Raw genomic sequence first — 20,446 nt, forward strand, 5'->3', positions numbered from 1 at the left:
AGTTCATTATCTGTATCACAATCAGTTCCTGGTCTTGTTTTATCTGAGAGAATAGAGCTTCTCCATCTTCTGCTTCCAATTATGTAATCTATTTGGTTCCTGTATTGGTTACCTGGTGATTTCCATGTATACAATTGTCTTTTTGGTTTCTTAAAGCATGTATTAGCAATGCAGGTTGTTAGCGTCACAAAATTCTATGAGCCGCTTTCCTGCTTCAATTCTGTAATCCTAATCCAAATTTTCCACTATGGTTGATTCTGCTTTATTACCTACTTTTGCATTCCAGTCACCTATGATTATCAGCATATCTTGTTTAGGTGTATGGTCAATTTCTTCTTGGACACTTGCGTAAAAGTTTTCTATTTCTTCCTCCTCAGCAACTGTAGTTGGAGCATAAACTTGTATTTATTTATTTTCAGACCAAAGAGGGGTACAAAAGAAGGGGGAATAACAGGGTCAAAGGAACATTAAGATTTTGCACTACAAGAGTTGTTATAATAGAATACAGAGTACACAGAACATACCTTAATCAGAGTTCATCAATATTATATCTTATTCCAACTCCTGTGTGTCTTCTCAAACTAAGTACGATCTTTTTCCTACACAATATTCAATTTTAGATCAACTAAGGGTCCAAACAAGTAGTCTCCCTGTACATTCTAACTGTCATATCTTAGTATGGTCTAATGCTTCTATACAGATGGTTTCTATGTAGCTTAACCATTTTGCCAAAGTTTCCATATCATGCATTCTACCTCATCACTGATATTCACCCAATTTCATCTTATCAGAACCTAACCTTATATCCAATCTATAACAATATATCAGTATACCATCCTATTCTGGTTTCTAAAAGTAAGAGATTTTATGCATCCTTTGTAAGCAAAATAATTTCCCCATTTCTCTTCGAATTCTCTGATTGGTCTTCTGTTTAAATAGCTTGTTAGTTTTGCCATCGCTGCGTATTCTGCCATTTTATCTCTCCAGATTTTCTTAGTTGGGCATTCACCTTCCTTCCATCTGGTTGCAAATACCACCCTTGTCGCCGTCAATAAATATCTAAATAGTTCATGTATTTTCTGCCTACATTTTCTGGTAGTATTCCCAACAGCATAGTTTGTGGATTTATGGCGAAATCAAATTTTAAAATCTTTTGCATCTCAGCTTGTATTTCTTTCCAAAAGTTTTTGCTTTTGTGGCAAGTCCACCACATGTGATAGAAGGAGCCATCTGCTTCATTACATTTCCAACATAACTCCACATATTTCTTGTCCATTTTCTCAATGTCTTTTGGTGTAATGTACCATCTAAAAAACAGCTTGTACAAATTCTCTCTTAATGTTTGACTTGCTGTAAATTTTATGCCCTTTGTCCAAAGATTCTCCCACTGTTGAAATGTTATTTCTTCTCTGAAATTTTGCATGCACTTTATCATACACACTTTAACTTGTTCTGATTCAGCATCATAATGGAGTAAAAGTTTATATATTAGATGTATTGTCAAAGGCTTTCACGGCCGGAGAACGATGGTTGTTGTGGGTTTTCCGGGCTGTATTGCCGTGGTCTTGGCATTGTAGTTCCTGACGTTTCGCCAGCAGCTGTGGCTGGCATCTTCCCAGGGACACTGAGAGATCTCTGTCTTTTGGTGCTACACCTCTGAAGATGCCAGCCACAGCTGCTGGCGAAACGTCAGGAACTACAATGCCAAGACCACGGCAATACAGCCCGGAAAACCCACAACAACCATTTATATATTAGACCCAAGATGTGTTCTTTTTTCTGCATGATTAATTTCTCAAAGTCGGTAAGATTCTTTAGTTGTCCTCTGCGTTCCTTCTGGGTTTCTTGTATTCTGGAAACTGCCTGAAAATATATCAGCCATTGTATTTTCTTTCCTTCGTCTTGAATTTCTTGCCATGTTTTGATTTTTCCTTGAGAGTTTGTCATATCTTGGTATGTTATAAAATCATTATCTATTATCACAAAAGACATCAATTGGTGAAAATAGTGGTGATATCAACGGGCTTATTCTTCTTCTAACCGAACCCCAAATTTGAAGGCTGTCTCTTCAACATGACATTCTTGTTTCTGTCTTGATCTTTTTGCCACCCATAGGAGGTTGTGTAGTCCGTCTGTAAAGTCTGCCACTTTAGTCTGTCTTTGGGGTTTCTTATCCAGTCTATAATCCAAACTAGACCAGCTGCTTCATAATATAATTTAATATTTGGGACTGCCCTTCCTCCTCTGGAAGTTTCATCTTGTAATACCTTGAATCTTACTCTTGTTTTTTTACTGTTTCAGATAAATTGGTTAATTTGTCTCTGCCAATCTTTCAGTGTCTTATCTTTTATGCTAATTGGTAACATTTGAAACAAAAAAATAATTTTTGGTAAAATGTTCATTTTAATCACTGAAATCCTTCCAATCTAAGACAAATTTAATTTGGACCATCTTTCCAGATCTTTTTGAATTCTGCTCCACAATGTCTCATAATTATCTCTAAACAGAGTGTATTTATGTCTTGTTAGATAGATGCTCAAGTATTTCACTGGGTTTGCTGCTATCTCCCATCCTGATACTTCCTGAATTTTTTATTCCACGTGCTTTGTTAAAAGTTTAGGGATAATTTTTGCTTTTTTTCTTATTAATTTTGAATCCTGAGTATTCACCAGACTTCAAAAGCTGTTCCATCACATCCTGTATTGTGTCCTGTGGGATCAAAATTGTCAATACCACGTCATCTGCATATCATTTCAGCTTAAATTCTTCATTGTCCGCTTTTAGGCCTTTAATTTTAGGGTCTTGCCTTATTTTGGAAGCAAGAATTTCCATTGCCAGTATAAATAGTTGTGGTGACAATGGGCATCCTTGTCTAGTATCCTTTTCTATTTGCAATTCTTCTGTCAATACTCCAGTGATTAAAATCTTCACTTTTTGCTTTGTATAAATTCCTTTTATCCAATTTTCAAACTTAGGGCCAATGCTTAAATTTTGTATTATTTTTTGCAAAAAGGTCCAAGAGAGATTATCAAATGCTTTTTCAGCATCCAGAAAGACAAATGCAAATTTATAACCTTTCTTCTCCTCTAGCTCTGTTGCATCAGTTACAAATCGGATGTTTTCTTTCATATATCTCTTCGGCACAAAGAGCTTGTCATGCCACTTTATGTAACGAAGAGTGATGAAATGGGTGTTAAATGCAAGGTTTACCAAATGCTGCATCTAGAGAGTGAAAAGTAAAGGTTAAAAACAATTGCCTGAAGGGAGAATGATTGACATGCTGCTCCCCCCTCTCTGTGATTTGCCAGTGAGAGGGTGCTGACAGGATTGTCAGGAGAGTCTAAGCTTGGAATCTGACTAGGGAGACTAGAAATCAGGAAAAGAAGGAGAAAACTTTGCCCTAATTGGGACAACTTAAGATTGATGAAAAGCTTTTAGCTGATGAACTAAACTGGGAAAGCCAGCAGTAATTTTACTCAGACGAGATAGAACTGGGAGCATGTGGTTTGCAGAGAAAGTGGGTAGTAATTCATTTTCAGCCAAATGATCAGGGATACGTATTAAGGAGAAGAATAATTCCTGCCAAGTGTCTGGAAAGGCGGCGGGGGGGGGGGGGGGTTGGCTCTGTAGAGTACTCGGTCTGGAGTAAAAGGAAAAGAGTGGCTTATACACACACATACACACACACACACACACACACACATTTAAGAGTAGGACAAAAGGGATTCTAAGTTGCACCCGGATACACACTACCAGAGGCTTCCCAGTCCCAGCAAACAACTTCATCAGTTTTGGAGGGAAAATCTGCCTCAGTGGGGAGCGAGTGGGGCTTACTCTATACCATGTCTCTTAAAGGCTATGAAATTCTAAATTGTCCCATTGGTGGCCATAGGACAGGCTACTTACAACATAGGGTGGTCCTCCTCTGGGGATTGGAGGGCCAGCTCCTTCATAGTAAGACTGCCTCAGCAATAGTCAGCACAGCACTTGTGGAGCTACCAGGAAAAAGACCTCTGTATTTAGAAATAAGTTTAAAAGCCTTTATTACTAGGTTGTTTTGAAAGATTTGTTGAGCGCTAAAGGCAGTATTGGTAAGGCCTTGTGCAATTTCCACTAAATCTTTTTGCTTCCAAAGAGGGGCCTCAATCACATTTTGATACTTGTGCACCCAAATCTAATGAGGATATATCAAATGTATGTGCACCCACATATACCCATCGCAGTTGTGACCTCCTTAGAATACCTCCTCCGAAATTTTCTTCTTGTTAGATAAAGAGGAGGGAGTGTTATAAGAAGAACAACAGCAACAACCACATTTGATTTATATAGCACCCTTCAGGACAACTTAACATCCACTCAGCAGTTTACAAAGTATGATAATCCTCACAACAATCACCCTGTGAAATGGATGATGCTGAGAGAGCTCCAGAGAGCTGTGACTGACCCAAGGTCACCCAGCTGGCTTCAAGTGGAGGAGTGGGGAATCAAACCTGGTTCTCCTGATTAGAGTCCCGCCATTCTTAACCACTAAACTGACTTCAGTTTAGGGAAGAGATATAACCTACACAATAGAATCAGGTCAAATCGTTTGCCACCAAATACTGTAGCAAACTGAAAGCACTGCAAATACCCCAGTTGCCAAGAATTTGGAATCTTCTGTTTGAAGGATCAGCTTGGAATTTCCTCAGCTTTGAACTCCTCAGCTTTGAACTCCCCTTCCCCCAGAGATACCCTTTCTGAAGTTCAGTAACAGGGATTATAAAGGAAGAATGAAACAATCCAGTCAGGGGCAAGATGCGCCATCAGCTGACCAGTAAACTGTGTTGTTTTCCCCAGGGTGTTTGGAAGGATAGAAGTTTTCATCGATTAATGCCCTGGCTCCAGCTATAGACAATAATCTTGATTCTGATTCTAGTAGTCAGTGGAAGCCTGACTAAAGATTCTGTGTCATCTAAGAACGCTAAATCTTTCTTTTTTTTCTGAAACAGTTTTCATGTTGACTGCCAAATTCTTCATCCCCACTAAATCTGAGTCTTTGAAGGCTGAACACCACAAAATTTCTCCTATTTTCTCTCTGGCCCAGTTTCTCTCTATGCCTAGTTCAAGACATAGATTCTTTAAGTTTGACAACACAAAATGTTCATTTGTACGCTTTAGATCCAAGGCTGACAAACCATTCTCGGAAGGCAAATTATTTGGCCAGCAATTAGATGTCCACTGAAGCAAAAGATGATGACAACAACATCAGGCAAACATGCACCTTAGCAAGATTTTCTGACCGTTCAAGCTAGTTAGCAGAGCCAGGTCAATTGCAGATAACTTGCATATCTGGCAGTTCCTAAAAGGGTGGGCTCTGTAACTCATCTTAGCACTGCTCTGTCTGCAATAGTAGTAGCCTAGCTTAATTCACTGTAGTCTATTACACAGAAACAGCTCACTTTGAAAGCCAAGGTAAATGCTATAATATTAATATTGGAAGGTGGGTACTGAAGAAGATTCTGGGGGGACTCAATTTTTTACTACAAAGAGAATGCACTTCCATTCCAGCATAAAATTGCTTGTGTACATCCCAATGAAAAAATTCCCTTGTGGTCACGAAAAGCAGAGTAACTTATTTGTAAATGCCCTATTCTTCATGGAGACATAAGGCAGTCTTCATGAATCACTTTTCATTGATGCCCTTCTCTGTTTTATTTAGAAGTGGAATTATGCACCATTAGTCCTGTTTTCTCATGGTTCTTTCTCTGTATTTGCTTATTATGGCAGAGAATACGTGGAGCTCTACCCTGTTCAGGCCCCTTCTGGGGTTCCCTTCTGCCAGTGGAAAACTTTATTCGAGGAGGACCCCATCTATAACTGGGCATAGGAACAGTTCTAGTGAAAAGACTGATCTGTGTCTTCCCTGAAGAATAAGAAATCTACAGATAAGGCAAAATCCTTGTGTTAACTATATGCAGCACACCGAATTTAAGTTATTTCTTAACATTATGCAAAAAAAAATACTATAAGTAGGCTCCCCAAGAGACATTATCTAAATTATTAGAAGTATAACAAGTACGAGTATAACAAAAGACAATATGAGACAGACTGCAATAAAATGTTGTAAATTATATACTACAAAAAATTGTATACCATAGATCAACAAGATTCAAGTAGAATTATTTACATCATATTAGTCAAGTTTGAAACAATGATTTAAACATTTTAATCATTGCAGAAGTAAAACGACAACTAGAATTGATAACAGGGCCAGCTAAAAGAATAAGATACTAAACAAAAGTAAAATCAGAAGCCACCAAAGACTTAAATGAAACCATCTTCGCCTGCTTTCTAAAACTGTGCTGTTTCCACTTTGGTGGTGGTAGATTTGACTAAAATGCAAATAAACCAGCATTGTCCCTTAGAAACTCATTAGCCAGCAATGAATTTCACATGTGAAGTAAGGAATAAGCAGTCAGCTCTGACATTGACCTACTTAATAAACTGTCATCAAAATTTTGTTGGTACTTTGTTTCCATTCCCCCCTTCATCAGACTTTTTTTATTTTGCAAACATAGATTTTATAATGAAACTCTTTCATTTGTGTCTTTAAGAAGCATTTCATTAAGGTTTTTAATTGCTTGGTTGCAGATAATATTGCAAAGATCGAACAACTTTTGGGAATTAAAAATGTTGAACTGTAAAGTGGAAATCACATCAAGAACCAAAATACAATACTCTGAGGTCACACAGCACAATGCAGTGTATAAATCTTTGGTACAGTGTTAGCAAACATTGTACCAAATCTGTTTTAACTTCAGCAAATATGAAATAGGGATAGAATGACAGTATGCTATTTTTGGGAATCTTTGGGCTTAGATTTATTTAAATGTAAAATATATATGCAGATGAATATAGCCTTGTTTCTTTGAGACATCATATTTGAAATTGCTCCTGCTTGAAGGTTATTGCAGGGGGATTTCATGCATGAAACTCGCGTGTTTATTTTTTCTACTTGTAAATAGGTTAGGAAGCTAATGTTTGATCTGTCCTTAAGACACATTGCAACTGGGTGAAGAGAGTTAAAAAGAGTAGAATTTTAGGCAACATGAATTAGTAGTGCTATATTATCATTTTGATATATGAATTGCACTGCTTTTAAGATCATTACATGATGAAAGAATTATGAATAATATTCTTTGAAGCTAGTAGTAGCCAAGCCTTGCAGATAAGTCCATAAGTTACTAGACCATAAATGTTTATTAGCTTGCTCTGCTTCACATACCTATGTTAACCATTTTTTGATATAAAAGAAAAACAACAACTTGTGTAAAGCTTTAATGCCTTGTTGCCGGAAAACAGTTCTAACTTGCTGCAGGTGAGTGGCTATTGGCTATTTCCTAAACTTTATTAGCTTGTCAGTAGAAGTTTATTTATGAGAAAATAGGAACTAGGAGCCAAAATGTAATGAGTTAAGAACTTGCTTCAAATAAGTATTGCTTGTTAGCTAAATATAAATTGTTTATTGAGTGAGAAAATGGGCAAAGGTGTCTAAAACTTGAACCAGATACTTGGTTTTGAACTGATTCTGACAAGACTCTCACCAGAGATGAATATACTGCTGCTGTTTGGCCAAAATTTGTTTAATTTAGGTGGTTACTTTCTAACCTCTTCGGGTTCTTAAACCAAGTTGTTCTGTGCTCTGAGACTTGCTTTTGCTACCGTTATGTAAAGATTGAAGTGCTTGTAATGTGTAACTGAAGATGTCTAAAAGCTAATACCTGCATTTTTTTATTTTAGTTGTCAGCTTCCCTATGACTTAGCTTTATAACTTCCAAGAGCATGTACCAGATGTTCCCTCTTGTCCACACCAATTGTTCCTTGAGAAGCTTAGGAGAGGGTCTCAGCCTTGTACAGAGTCTTCTATCATCCCTCTTAAAGTGGGGGTAGTGTAGAACTTAAGGAGGAGAATCTGAGGGTTTCCTTTTGAGTTGTCTGGTATTCGGTTTTGCTTCTCTTCCTATGGGGACAAAGAAACACTCAACCCTAAGTCCTGCTCCCAGTGATTCCCCAGATACAATCGCAGGGAAAATAGTATATTTTTAGGCACTATTCAGTTCTCTGAATTAGCCTGCAACTTAGATCATATTGGAGTTGATCTTAATTTTTGTAAAGCTGGAAAGGAGAGTATCTCAGTAGTGTGTAGTCACTACAACTGAGCTGTAGTTTTGTCAGGAAATAAGTTGGGTTTCCTCGGCTGAGGACTCACTCTTCTGCTGTCTCCTTCCCCCACCCCCCTTCTGCCAGGCATATGGCTGAGGCAGGGCCTCTGCTGGCCTGAAAAAAGGGGTGTATAAAATCTTAAGGCTGTGAAGGCTGTCCACCATCCTGTTTTAAATGTGTTGTTTTAATGTACATGCATTTTTAATTGTATTTTTAATATGTTGTTATCCACCCTGAGCCCGCTTGCAGGGAGAGCGGAATAGAAATCTGAAATAAATAAATAAATAAATCTGAAATAAATAAATTCTAATTGGTGGCGTCAGGGTAGGGCTCTGCCCCAGCCCAGTCTCAGGGCTGCAGTCAGACTGCAACCAGGACCAAGCTTGTTGGGTTTCCTTGGCTGAGGGCTCACTCTTCTGCTATCTCCTTCCCCTGCTCCTTTCAATTCTAATTGGTGACATCAGGATAGGGCTCTGCCCCAATCCGGTCTCAGGGCTGCAGTCAGGCTCCAATCGGGACCAAGCTTGTTGTGTTTCCTCGGCTGAGAGCTCTTCTTATCGAACCATGAGGATTGGAATGAGGAGGAAGGATGGTTGTGGTGTGAAGAAGTGCCAAAGTTTTCCTGATTGCCTGTTGCTATCGGTGCCCTGCACCAGCCATATTGGGGACTGAGAGGTCTCACAGGCAGAACCTCTTTCTACGGATGCACTTTAGGGGTTTGAGGAGGAGACAGCACAGCTGTTACCGTTGCTAGAGGAAGAGCAGCTGCTAAAAGTTTTTGAGGAGGAGGGATCTAGTCAGAAGGATGCCTTGGGAGGTCCTGGAACTTCTGTTCCTCCGCATCCCAAACTCTTGGGGCTGCCCCTGCCTGCAATCTGTTCTCCTGGACCAGCCCCTCACTTCAGCAGTTACGGCTTCGTCCTCCTCCCAACCTATCAACTCCTGGTCACTGTTTCAGTCTCACACTTTGACAGCACTTTGAGATCCTCCCCAACGAACCCTGCTTGATGGTTGTTGTGGGTTTTCCGGGCTGTATTGCCGTGGTTATGGCATTGAAGTTCCTGACGTTTCGCCAGCAGCTGTGGCTGGCATCTTCAGAGGTGTAGCTCCAAAAGACAGAGATCTCTCAGTGTCACAGTGTGGAAAAGATGTTGGCAGGTCATTTGTATCTACTCAGGAGGGGTGGGGTCGAGCTGAGTCATCCTGTAAGAGTTTCCCAGGGTGTGGAATGGTAATGGCGGGAGGCTTCACTGTATCCTGAGTAGGTTCTTTTGCATATGGATTGGTGCTTGATGTGCTAATCTTCTCTGCAGGGCTATTGTTGAGTATAGAGTGTCTTGTTAGCCTGGTGTTTTTCAGAACTGGAAACCATGCTCTGTTCACTCTTAAGGTATCTTCTTTCCTGTTGAAGTTTTGCTTATGCTTGTGAATTTCAATGGCTTCCCTGTGCAGTCTGACAAAGTAGTTGGAAGTGTTGTCCAGTATTTTGGTGTCCTGGAATAAGATACTGTGCCCTGTTTGATGGGGTTTTTGAATCATCTCAACAACATCCACCTGAACATACAATTCACAATGGAGAAAGAAATCAAGGGAAAACTCCCATTTCTGGAAACCTTGGTCATCCGCAAAGCAAACTTTCAGTTAGGTCACAAGGTCTACAGGAAACCAACTCACACTGATCGGTACTTACACAAAAACTCCAATCACCACCCCCGACAGAAAAGAGGCATAATGAAAACATTAGTGGATCTTGTGAGCCGCACTTTCTCAATGAGGAAATTAACCATCTAAACCACGCACTTCAGGCAAATGGCTACTCCAGAAATGAAATCCGAAGAGCAATCAAACCCAGGATGAATCAAACAACCAAGGAAAAACAGTCTCCTACAGGAAAAGTGTTTTTGCCATACATCAAAGGAATAACTGATTAGATGGGAAAGCTTATGAAAAAGCATAACCTTCAAGCAGTATTCAGACCCACCCGAAAAATACAACAGATGCTACGATCAGCAAAAGACTGTAGAGACCCCCTCACCTCTGCAGGAGTATACCGTATACCCTGCAGCTGTGGACAAGTTTACATCGGGACCACAAAGCGTAGCATCCAGACAAGAATAAAAGAACATGAAAGACACTGCAGACTTGAACAACCTGAAAAATCAGCAGTGGCTGAACATAGCCTAACTCAAACAGGGCACTTTCATCTTTCTTTCCATATGTGTCCCCTCAACATGTCTGCCCCCCCAAGAGTTCTCCTGTCTTTTAGTGTCTCCGTATTCAGATCTGCCTCCTTGTGATGACTGTTCTCCCTCCCAAAATCAGCACTTCCAGCCTCCCCTCGAACAGCCCGATGGGGAGATTTCTGTTACCCCCAGGAGACTCTCCTTCCCCCCAGGATCGCCTCTGTCCTGTCTTGTAGAGGGATATTGCTGTCTCCCCAAAGAGATCCTCTCCCTCCCCCCAAATTTAACCTCTCCTAGATTGTCTCTGTCCTCGTGTCCTTTCAAAGAGTGTTCCTCCTGCTGTCCCCCCCAAACATCTTCTTGACTCTCCCCTCAACGAGTACTTCCCTCCCTCCCCATTCCAGCCCCGGAACAGGTTTTTTGCTCCAAGGAACTGTCATTCTGCTCTGTGGGTCATCATTTCATTCTCAGAGTCCAAAGGTTTGCTTTTTACAGATAAGGTTTAACAAAATCAGATTTTCTGCAAATCTGGGTTTGCCGAACCTTGCATCATAGCTGTGACTGGCTGGTTGTGTGGATTTGGCTATTCACATGGGAGCCTGCAGTTTATTGGAAGCAGATATCCAAGGTAGCCAATTTTTATTTTCTACTAGACTGCTGCAGCCTTCCTATAATATTACCTATAACAATAAGATAATTACTGTGCTAATTAGACCTTATACTAATTATATTAATAGAAAAATATTTAAATGTAAAGCTCTGTATCTCAGTGACTGCTTGCTGTCTTCAATCTGTCCACCTTCTGGTGAAGGACATTTTTTCTCAAGAATTTTGGCCCAACCTGTAACTTATTTATGTGTGTGGGTTTGTTGAAGCCCCCAAATATACTTGCTGTATAATATTTGAGTTTATTAATAAGTGCAATTAAAAGGGCTGGTACAGTAGTTAGATTAAATTCCTATCCAGAATAATGCATTACAATAGTAAAGAAGACAAACAAGTTTTCCAAGTAAATGAGTTCTGTGGCACATTAAAAACTAGCACTTTTTTTTTTTGCAGGAGTTCCTAGGGTACAGTTGTTGTTTTTTTCTATTTTACAGATTAAAGGGGGAGAATAGTTTAGTGATAGACCACGAGCTTGATTTCCAAATTCAGGAACTGGCCCCTCTGGGTTAGAGGATGTCTGGTAGGAGCACAGGGACAATCTGTGGATAAGATCCTCAGATCTACTGACCCGTTCAGAGTAGATGATGCTAAGCTGGATGGACTCATATTATTTTTTCCTTCTTTAAAAAAAATTATATATATATATTATTTGAAAAAGAGAATGACAGTGAATAATACATAAAGGAATAAAAACAGAATATATAACAGAATATTTAAACTACGAAATATTTCTCCTCTCATCTCTATACTACTTAAAATACTTTTGTGTTCAATGTTTTATATTTAACATAGTCAAAAAAAGCGTTCCATTTTTTCTGAAGTTCTTGGATTGGTCTATTATGCATATAAGAAGTTAATTTAGCCATTGATGCATAGTCATACAATTTGTTCATCCGTTCAGTCTCATCTAGACAAGATTCTGCCTTGACCTGTGTTCTGACTCATGTTCAAAGCTGAAATTGTGTACAGTGAAAATTAGTCCAATTAATCCCACTTGAACTTATATACTTATTTCTGAATAACTATACACATGATCAGACTGAAAGTATCTGACCATTGGCATTGGAAACCCCTTTTTTTGTTGATATCAGTAGCAATTTTCAGGGTTTTTTTAAAAAAAGCTCTGTATTCTTAACTGCTAAATAGAATAAAAGCATATGTAAAAGAGGTGCTTTTTAGCTGAGAAGAACCTTGCTTAAAATGAAAATAAAATATGCTGCAGGCCTAAAGTTAGGATGCTCTTAAAGGAACAGTTCAGCAAATTCCTTTGCCTTAAAAGACAGTCACCAGGAGAAAGCAGTCACCAGGAGAAAAAAAAAGTCCCTGTTACTGGTAATCTGGTGATTACTTTTGTCGAACATTGGCTGAGGAGTAATACTTTGTGAAAGGGTAACCAGATTTATACACTTGACTATGTAAAAGCGTAGGTAGGGCACTGCGACTTAGATAACTTCTCAGACTGTGTCACTGGTTACCCCTGTACCATCAGTGTGCCAGCTACCGAATTGTGCATTATGTCAGAAATGTGCTGAAACATGTGCAATGCACATAACTACCAGGCTGATATGTAGAAAAAGTTTTTGGAGTAGGACCCAAAATCCAGTTGTCAGGGTCTGGAAGTTGAAATCTGAAGCTTAGATTGAGCCTCTGATGGTATCTGATTGGAGGGTCTTCAAGCCCCTGAGTGTTTAATCCACTAGCCTGCAATTACACCACAAAATAAGTGTAGTTACCCCTGGGGCGGGACATATAAGAATACACTTATCTATCCAGACAAGTGAGCACAATGGAGGCTTGAGTAGTTCCTCATAGGCTTCTTTATTACTCCCAATAGACAAAGAACATAGGCATTCATAGCTAACCGATAGTGAACTGGAACTCTAATAAGGCCCCTCCCATATATACCTTATATCACAGTATGAACTGCTAGAATGTGTCTGATTGGAAAATGAGCTTATGTGCAAACTCCCAAATTACAAAAAGAGGCATCAGATTCAGTAAATTATACACATACAGCTGAAGAAAGTATGGGATGAATATTGTGAAGTCTGATTTGAAGATGGGCAACAGGTATTGATTTTTTTCTTTGAAAAATTCATGATTATAAGTGTTACGGTGTAGTCAGTCACACAGTTCTTGTAGTTCATGTTTTTAAAAAACAAAATAGAAGAGACTTCAACATAAGAAATGATAGTGAAGTAAAAGGTCTTCAGTAGTGGCATCCTAAGCACAGTTGCATCATTCTAAGTCCATTAATATCAGTGAGCCGAGAGGGGTGTAATGCTACTTTGGATGGCTCTGCAAGTTTTGCAAGTGGTTCATATTTACAGAAATGATAATAGGTTAATCCTTAAAAAGTTGAACAACTTCACATTCTGTCTATTGCAGAGGGAAATTTGTACATCTCAGGGCTGGAGTCAGTACACTCCTAGGTGGGAGTGGACCCCAGGGCTTCTGGTGGGGACCACCGCTTCCATCCCCCAACCATGTTTGCCTATCTGCCGCCCACACAGCTGGCTGCAGATGTTGCCCTGCACCTTTGGGAGAAGGGCATTCATGCAGTGAGAATGTGGGTTGAGGGAGGTCCAACTGGTGAAGTAGAAGGGGGAAGATGCATACATTGTCAGCGGGAGAGAGGCTGCAAGTGGGAGGTACAGCAGTGAGCAGGGGAGTGGGCCCCCAGGGTTTCAAACCTCCCGTTTCTGGGTAAGGTGATTGAGCGGGCGGTATTGGAGCAGCTACAGGGTTTCCTGAATGATTCTTCATCCCTAGATCCCTTCCAGTCTGGCTTCCGCCCGGGACATGGGGTGGAGACGTTGCTGGTCGCTCTCATGGATGATCTCCGCAGGCAGCTGGATCGTGGCGAATCGGCACTGCTGATACTACTGGATTTATCAGCAGCATTCGATATGATCGATTACGATCTATTGACCCACCGCCTTGACGATGTGGGGATATGAGAGACTACCTTACAGTGGCTTCTCTTTTCTCCATGGTCAGGGACAGAGGGTGGCACTTGGGGAAAAATTGTCATCCTGCCACCCATTGGTATGCAGTGTCCCTCAGGGGGCAATACTCTCCCCATTACTGTTTAATGTTTATATGCGCCCCCTCGCCCAGCTGGTGTGGAGTTTTGGACTTGGGTGTCATCAATATGCTGATGACACCCAACTATATCTGATGATGGATGGCCGGCCCGATTCTGCCCCAGATGTCTTGGAGCGTGCCTTCGAAGCTGTGACTGGGTGGTTGAAGCAGAGTCGGTTGAAATTAAATCCCACAAAGACGGAGGTCCTGCATGTGGGTCTGGGGGCCATGGGCACAGGACTCCGGCTCCCTGCTCTTGATGGAGCACTACTTGTGCCAGTTTCAAGAGTTAGGAGCCTGGGAGTGATCCTGGATGCCTCCCTGACTATGGAGGCACAGGTCGCAGTGGTTGCCCGGTCTTCATTTTTCTATCTATGACAGGCCCGGCAGCTTGTCCCCTACCTATCAACCCATGACTTAACTGCAGTGATCCAAGCAACGGTCACTTCTAGATTAGACTACTGCAACTTGCTCTATGCAGGGCTTCCCCTGGGCCTGATCTGGAGGCTACAGCTGGTCCAAGATGCAGCTGCGCGAGTAATTGCAAGGGTCCCGATTAGGGAACATATAACACCTGTACTACGCCAGCTGCACTGGTTACCAGTTGCGTACCGGGTCTGGTTCAAGGTTTAGGCGTTGACCTATAAAGCCCTATGCGGCCTGGGCCCAATTTATCTGCAGGACCACCTCTCCCCATATGTACCCCAGAGGATGCTTCGTTCAACAAATAAACAACTGTTGGTGGTTCCTGGCCCAAGGGAGGCCTGCTTGGCCTCTACCAGAACCAGGACCTTTTCAGTCCTGACACCAACCTGGTGGAACTCTCTGTCTGAGGAAACCAGAGCCCGGCGGGATTTATCTTTCCGCCGGGCCTGTAAGACAGAGATGTTCCGCCAGGCATATGGTGGAGGCTAGGTTGGGCCCCCATTGGCCACACTAAATATCTGTCCACCACCCTACATATGAGCCAGGGCTTGAAAAGAAGTATTTTATCGTCACCATCTGAAGAAAAGCTGTATTGTATAAAGTTGTTTTAATGTCATTTGTATAAAATTTTACCTGTTTTTAACTATTATTTATGTAAATTGAAATGTTATACTCCGTCCTGAACCCGCCTGGTGGGGAGGGCGGACTAAAAATCTAATCTAATAAATAAATAAATAAATAAATAAATCTTCCATAGCATTTTTTCTGTGCGCCCCCAAATTTCCCAGTTGCCTAATTAGTTCCAGCAGAACAGTTGAATGCTATACAACTTGAATGAGTAAAACCTTTTCTTTAAAAACATTTCATTCATTTGAAAGAAAAAAAAGAGTATTATCTCTTCTGTGCTCCTAGAAAACTTTCCCATTTTTCCATTTGAAAAAAATGAAAACGCTTCCTAGGAAAAAAATAAAAAAACCTTTTTTCCATTCTCCCCTGCCCCCTGGGCCTTCATTTTTTAGCCCACTCTCTGCACAGGGCTCCCCAAAACCAGAACCAGCTCTGGCTCATCTAGTTACTTTTTGTTAAAATTTTACTTCAAAGGTTTTTAAAATATCGTAAACAGTAATTTCACATACATTAACCTTGACAAAAAAGGAGGTTGTGATTACATACAAACCTCCCAGAATGCCACAAGTTACCTCTTATTTTTCTCTCTCTTGGGATTCAGATCTTTGCAGAAATCGATCAGCATTACTCATTACAGTTAGTAATAATTTACCCTTACTGGTGGTATAGCTTGAAAGCAGTTGGTTTTTAACTGATTTTCCTTTTATGAAGAATTGATCATACCCTTTAAAATGATCACATGTAACTCCTTGTGTAAAAACAGTTTTCTGCATCTTATCTTAATTAGCTCCGAACACAAAGGATTTGGATGTTTTCCTACGTAAACAAGAGTCTGGTTTTGGCTTTCGGGTTCTTGGAGGAGATGGTCCAGATCAGTCTGTGAGTAAAATTAGTGATTACTGGATGTTTGTTCTGCATTAAATCTTACGTTTTCTTAATATTATCTTACTTTATTTATGTGAGCTAGCCAATTTATACTGCTTTGAGATCTTAATTTAAGAGAAGCGGTATAAAAATTGAATAAATAAATAAATATATATTGCTGTCAGCATCTCAGTTGCATATTGTTCATACCATGTAACTAATATATTTCAGTTTTTTTCATTTTGTTCCTGCTTGCTATTCCTATGGTACAGAGACAGTGCAGGGAGGGACATGTTCAATTATTTCTGCAACACTCTGGAATATGTTGCCAGTGGAGGTGAAGTCTCTCCCTATTTGCCTTCAGGAGGCTTTTTGAAAGTATTTTATGAAGGCTTTCTCCTTGTTAATGGTGTTGGTTTTATTGTTGTTTGTGTTGGCTGTGATTTTAGATATGATCTTCTGTTTTGTTGTGCGTGGTTTTAACTGTAAGTACATTTTTGTAAATTGCCTTTGGCCAACTGTGTTAAGAAAGGCCATCTGTAAATATTTTAAATAATGAATACAACGTTTTATTATTGCTTTTCTAGACTTTAGTTTAACTTTGTCTTTAAGTATCGGAGAATGTCCTCTCTGAAGAAGTGACATTCCTCATTATTTCTTAATCTTGTTAGACTCAACAGAGTTCAACTCATAGTAACTGGGTCAGGTACTATGATTTGGGTTAATTACTTCATTTACTAAGAGATTGCAATCTGATAACCAGCATCATAAATCTGAAAGCTTGTAAAAATTTACATATATGCTGTCTGGTTTGTTCATCGTTGGTCTTCCTGTGCAGTCCCACATGGGACTGCGCACGCACGGGCCTGCTAATTCAGCGGTTACTTTAGCTGAAAATCCACTAGGGGGTGCTCCCGCTCTCCACTGCGCGTGTGCAGCTGTTTTCTCGCCGAAACGGCCTCTAGGAGGGCAGAGTGCCCCTTGATACCTTCAGTTCCTCTTTTGCTGCTGGTCAAAGAGGTTCTTGCTGATCAAAATACGGATAAGTTGAATTTTGCTTCTTATCTTAGCAAATTCAGTAAATATGTCTGAGAAATCTCTCTTTAAGCACTGTACACAGTGTAATGGGAAAATGACCAGAATGGATGGTCATTCATTGTGTTTGATGTGCCTAGGGGAAACCCATAACACCCAATCATTCAGGCACTGCCTTAATTTCACCCCTAAGGTGAGGGCTGAGAGAGATGGCTGTCTGAAAGCCTCCTAATGGTAGAGGGCACTAGACGCAGCCAAAACCCTGGCAGAGGCTAAGAAAACTGCCCAGGCCAGCAGTTCCGAGACCTCAGATCTGACACTGACTCTGGCGCCAGCCTTGACTCCGAGACCAAGCACGTCGGGTTCAAAGACCTCGAGGAGACGAGTCCCATCAGACTCCTCAGAATAGCTTGTGTTCAAGGACATCAAGACCTTGAGAGCCTTCAACTCCTACCGTTACCATGTGTCCAACAGAACCGATTTGGGAACCGAACCTGGAACCGAGGTGTCTGTTCAGATTGGATCTGGTGACTGGAACCCGACAAAAAAAGTCGAAAGAGAAGAGAGGCCAAAAGAGGCTCGATCGGTTCTGATGGAGAGGGTCACGACAGGAGAGGAACCTCCTTGGAAGAAATTTAAGAAGTTGAAGCACTTGCATGCCCAGAAGTCCTCATCATTGACTCCGAGGGAACAATAGATGGAGCAGGAGGTACTTATAATTGACCCTCCGTGGACGCCATCAATCAGATCAAAGTCACAGTCCACTCGATCCAAGTCATGGTCGAACCAGTCTTCACAATAGGAAGGCGATCTTCCCTACAGAAGACAGAAATCCCACCGGTCTCAGAGAGACAATTACCATTCTAGGGAGGAGAGATCCTGGTCTCGCGGAAGGCCATTTGATTACCAAGTGGACACTGGGCACACTTTCCTGACTGATGTCATACATAGAGAACCTTCACTGGAACCAGTCAGTAGACACCACTCCTTCTCTAGCTCTAGGATGGCGTACAGACTATCAGAGCCAGAAACCTTCAAGGAACCATTCTGGAGGAGAGACAGCCCTAGTCCACCTTCGGACACCTCTCCAGAGGAGATGGTGGGTGATACGGGGGAAATTTCTCCTACGGACAACTTCAGGTCTTATTCAGACCTACTTGGACTTGGGCTTGGACTTGGGCCTACTTGGACTTATTCATAACTACTTGGACTTGGGCTATAAGACACTTCCTGGCTGCAAGCTGTCCATACCCCAGGTGGACAATGTGATCACAAACTGCCTCAACAGAGTAGGAAGAGACTCACACGAATGGGCAATAAAAGACACTTATTTGAACACTATTGTCCATAGTTAGGGTTTGCCAGATGTGGATTTATTCTTGTCAGAGGGGAACCGAAAAACAGAATCGTATTGCTCAAGGGGAAGTCAAGGGTTGAGGTCTCTGAGAGATGCTTTTCAGATGCAGTGGTCCAAAAAATTCTACTACGCTTTCTCACCTATATCCCTGCTGACCAGGGTGGTCAGTAAACTGCAGGCAGACAAGACACGAGCAATAGTCATGTCGCCATTTTGGCGGAGACAGCCATGGTTCCAAGGGCTGATGAAGTTCTTCACCACAACGTCCAGAGACTCAAGTTGACAGCCTGGTTGATAACACAGGCAGGTCACTTTCTGATGTGGTGACTCACATCCTTCTTAATGCCAGACACTTGTTAACCAGACAGTCGTATAGTCTGAAATGGGACAGGTTCAGAATCTGGGTGGAACATAAGGAAGTAGACCCTATTAACTGCGCCTTAACCACAGTTTTAGAATTTTTGTTGGAACTCAAACACACAGGGTTGTCTAACTCCTCTGTTAAAGTTTATTTAGCAGCGATTTCTGCTTTCCACGCACCAGTAGACAATACGACTGTTTTCTCTCACCATACTTCAAAGCTGTTTTTGAATTGTTTGAACAATTTATTTCCCCCTGCTAAGAAGGTAGTTCCCCAGTGGTCACTACAGTTAGTTCTAACAAAATTACTGAGTAAGCTTTTGAACCCTTAGCAACATGTCACTTGAGATTGTTATTCATGAAGGTAGCCCTTTTAGTGGCAGTCACTTCAGCAAGGACGGTGAGCAAATTAGCTGCACTAAGCACTGACCCACCCTTTTTAAAAATTCACACTGATAAGATGGTATTGTGGGCAAAATTGGAGTTTCTGCCTAAGGTCATATCGAAATTCTGTATGTTACAGGAAATAGTCCTGCCTGTGTTTTTCAGGGAACAATCCAATGAGGCAGAAAGGGCCCTCCACACTTTGAATGTTAGAAGGGTGATCCTTTCTTACCTTGACCATACGAGGATTTTTAGAATTGATTCACAACTCTTTGTCTATTTTGCCAGCCTTAACAAGGGGAAGAAGGCCAGTCCACAAACTATAGCATGATGGGTGGTACAGGCAATTAGACTGTGTTATAAGAATGCTAATTTACCATGTCCCCTGGAGGTGCATGCTCATTCCACCAGGTCACAGGCGTTGTCAGCTGCGCTGTTGAGAGGAGTGCTGATGCCAGACATTTGCAGGGCAGCAACTTGGTCTTCAGCCGACACCTTTGTGAAGCACTACGCCTTGGATATCCTAGACAGGAAAGAGGCGGCAGTGGGGACAGCAGTACTACAGTCAATTTTTTTGTGAAAGATGTCTTCCTCCACCCAGGTAAATAGCTTGTTCATCTCCTATGTGGGACTACACAGGAAGACTGACGATGAAAAACAGTGTTGCACTTACCTGTAACTGTTGTTCATCAAGGTCTTCCATGCAGGCACACATACTCTCTCTTCTTCCCTGCTAAGCCTTCCATTTGGGGGTAATATGGCAGCAAAAGAGGAACCGAAGGTATCAAGGGGCGCTCCGCCCTCCTAGGAGTTGTTTCGGCAAGAAAACAGCTGTGCATGCGCAATGGAGAGCAAGAGCCCCCCCTAGTGGATTTTCAGCGAAAGTAACTTCTGAATCGGCAGGCCTGCGCATGCACAGTCCCATGTGTGCCTGCACGGAAGACCTCAATGAACAACAGTTACAGGTAAGTGCAGCACTGTTTTTGTTCCTTGCATTGCATTACAAATAGCTTTTATAAATCCAAATGTCATAAGGTGGTTGAGTGGTGGTGGAGTCACACCCCCTCCCCCAAATTGCCTAGGCAGTGTGCTAGACTGTGACACAATTGTGGCTGGGAAGCACATTCTGTCAGGTACTTAGAGACCTGCCTTTGTGGTGCAGATATGCAAGAATTTTTTTAAAACTTTGAATCTGATGCAAGTTGTTACAATGGCACTTGTTAGTGTGAAAAATCATTCTGCCTCAGAACGAAAG

At 41.3% G+C, this 20,446-nt stretch overlaps 1 protein-coding gene across 5 annotated transcripts in view; it reads left to right on the forward strand.

The window, feature by feature from the left end:
• Positions 1-20,446, forward strand: part of MAGI3 (membrane associated guanylate kinase, WW and PDZ domain containing 3) — a 381,198-nt gene that overhangs the window by 265,211 nt on the left and 95,541 nt on the right. For all 5 annotated transcript variants that reach the window (XM_054979846.1, XM_054979847.1, XM_054979849.1 and 2 more), the window contains one exon: positions 15,979-16,070. In XM_054979846.1, the coding sequence (XP_054835821.1) occupies positions 15,979-16,070 (92 nt within the window). The remainder of the gene's footprint in view (positions 1-15,978; positions 16,071-20,446) is intronic.

This window comes from Eublepharis macularius, chromosome 5 (genome assembly GCF_028583425.1).
Source record: "Eublepharis macularius isolate TG4126 chromosome 5, MPM_Emac_v1.0, whole genome shotgun sequence".
In the NCBI taxonomy this organism is placed as follows: Eukaryota; Metazoa; Chordata; class Lepidosauria; order Squamata; family Eublepharidae; genus Eublepharis; species Eublepharis macularius.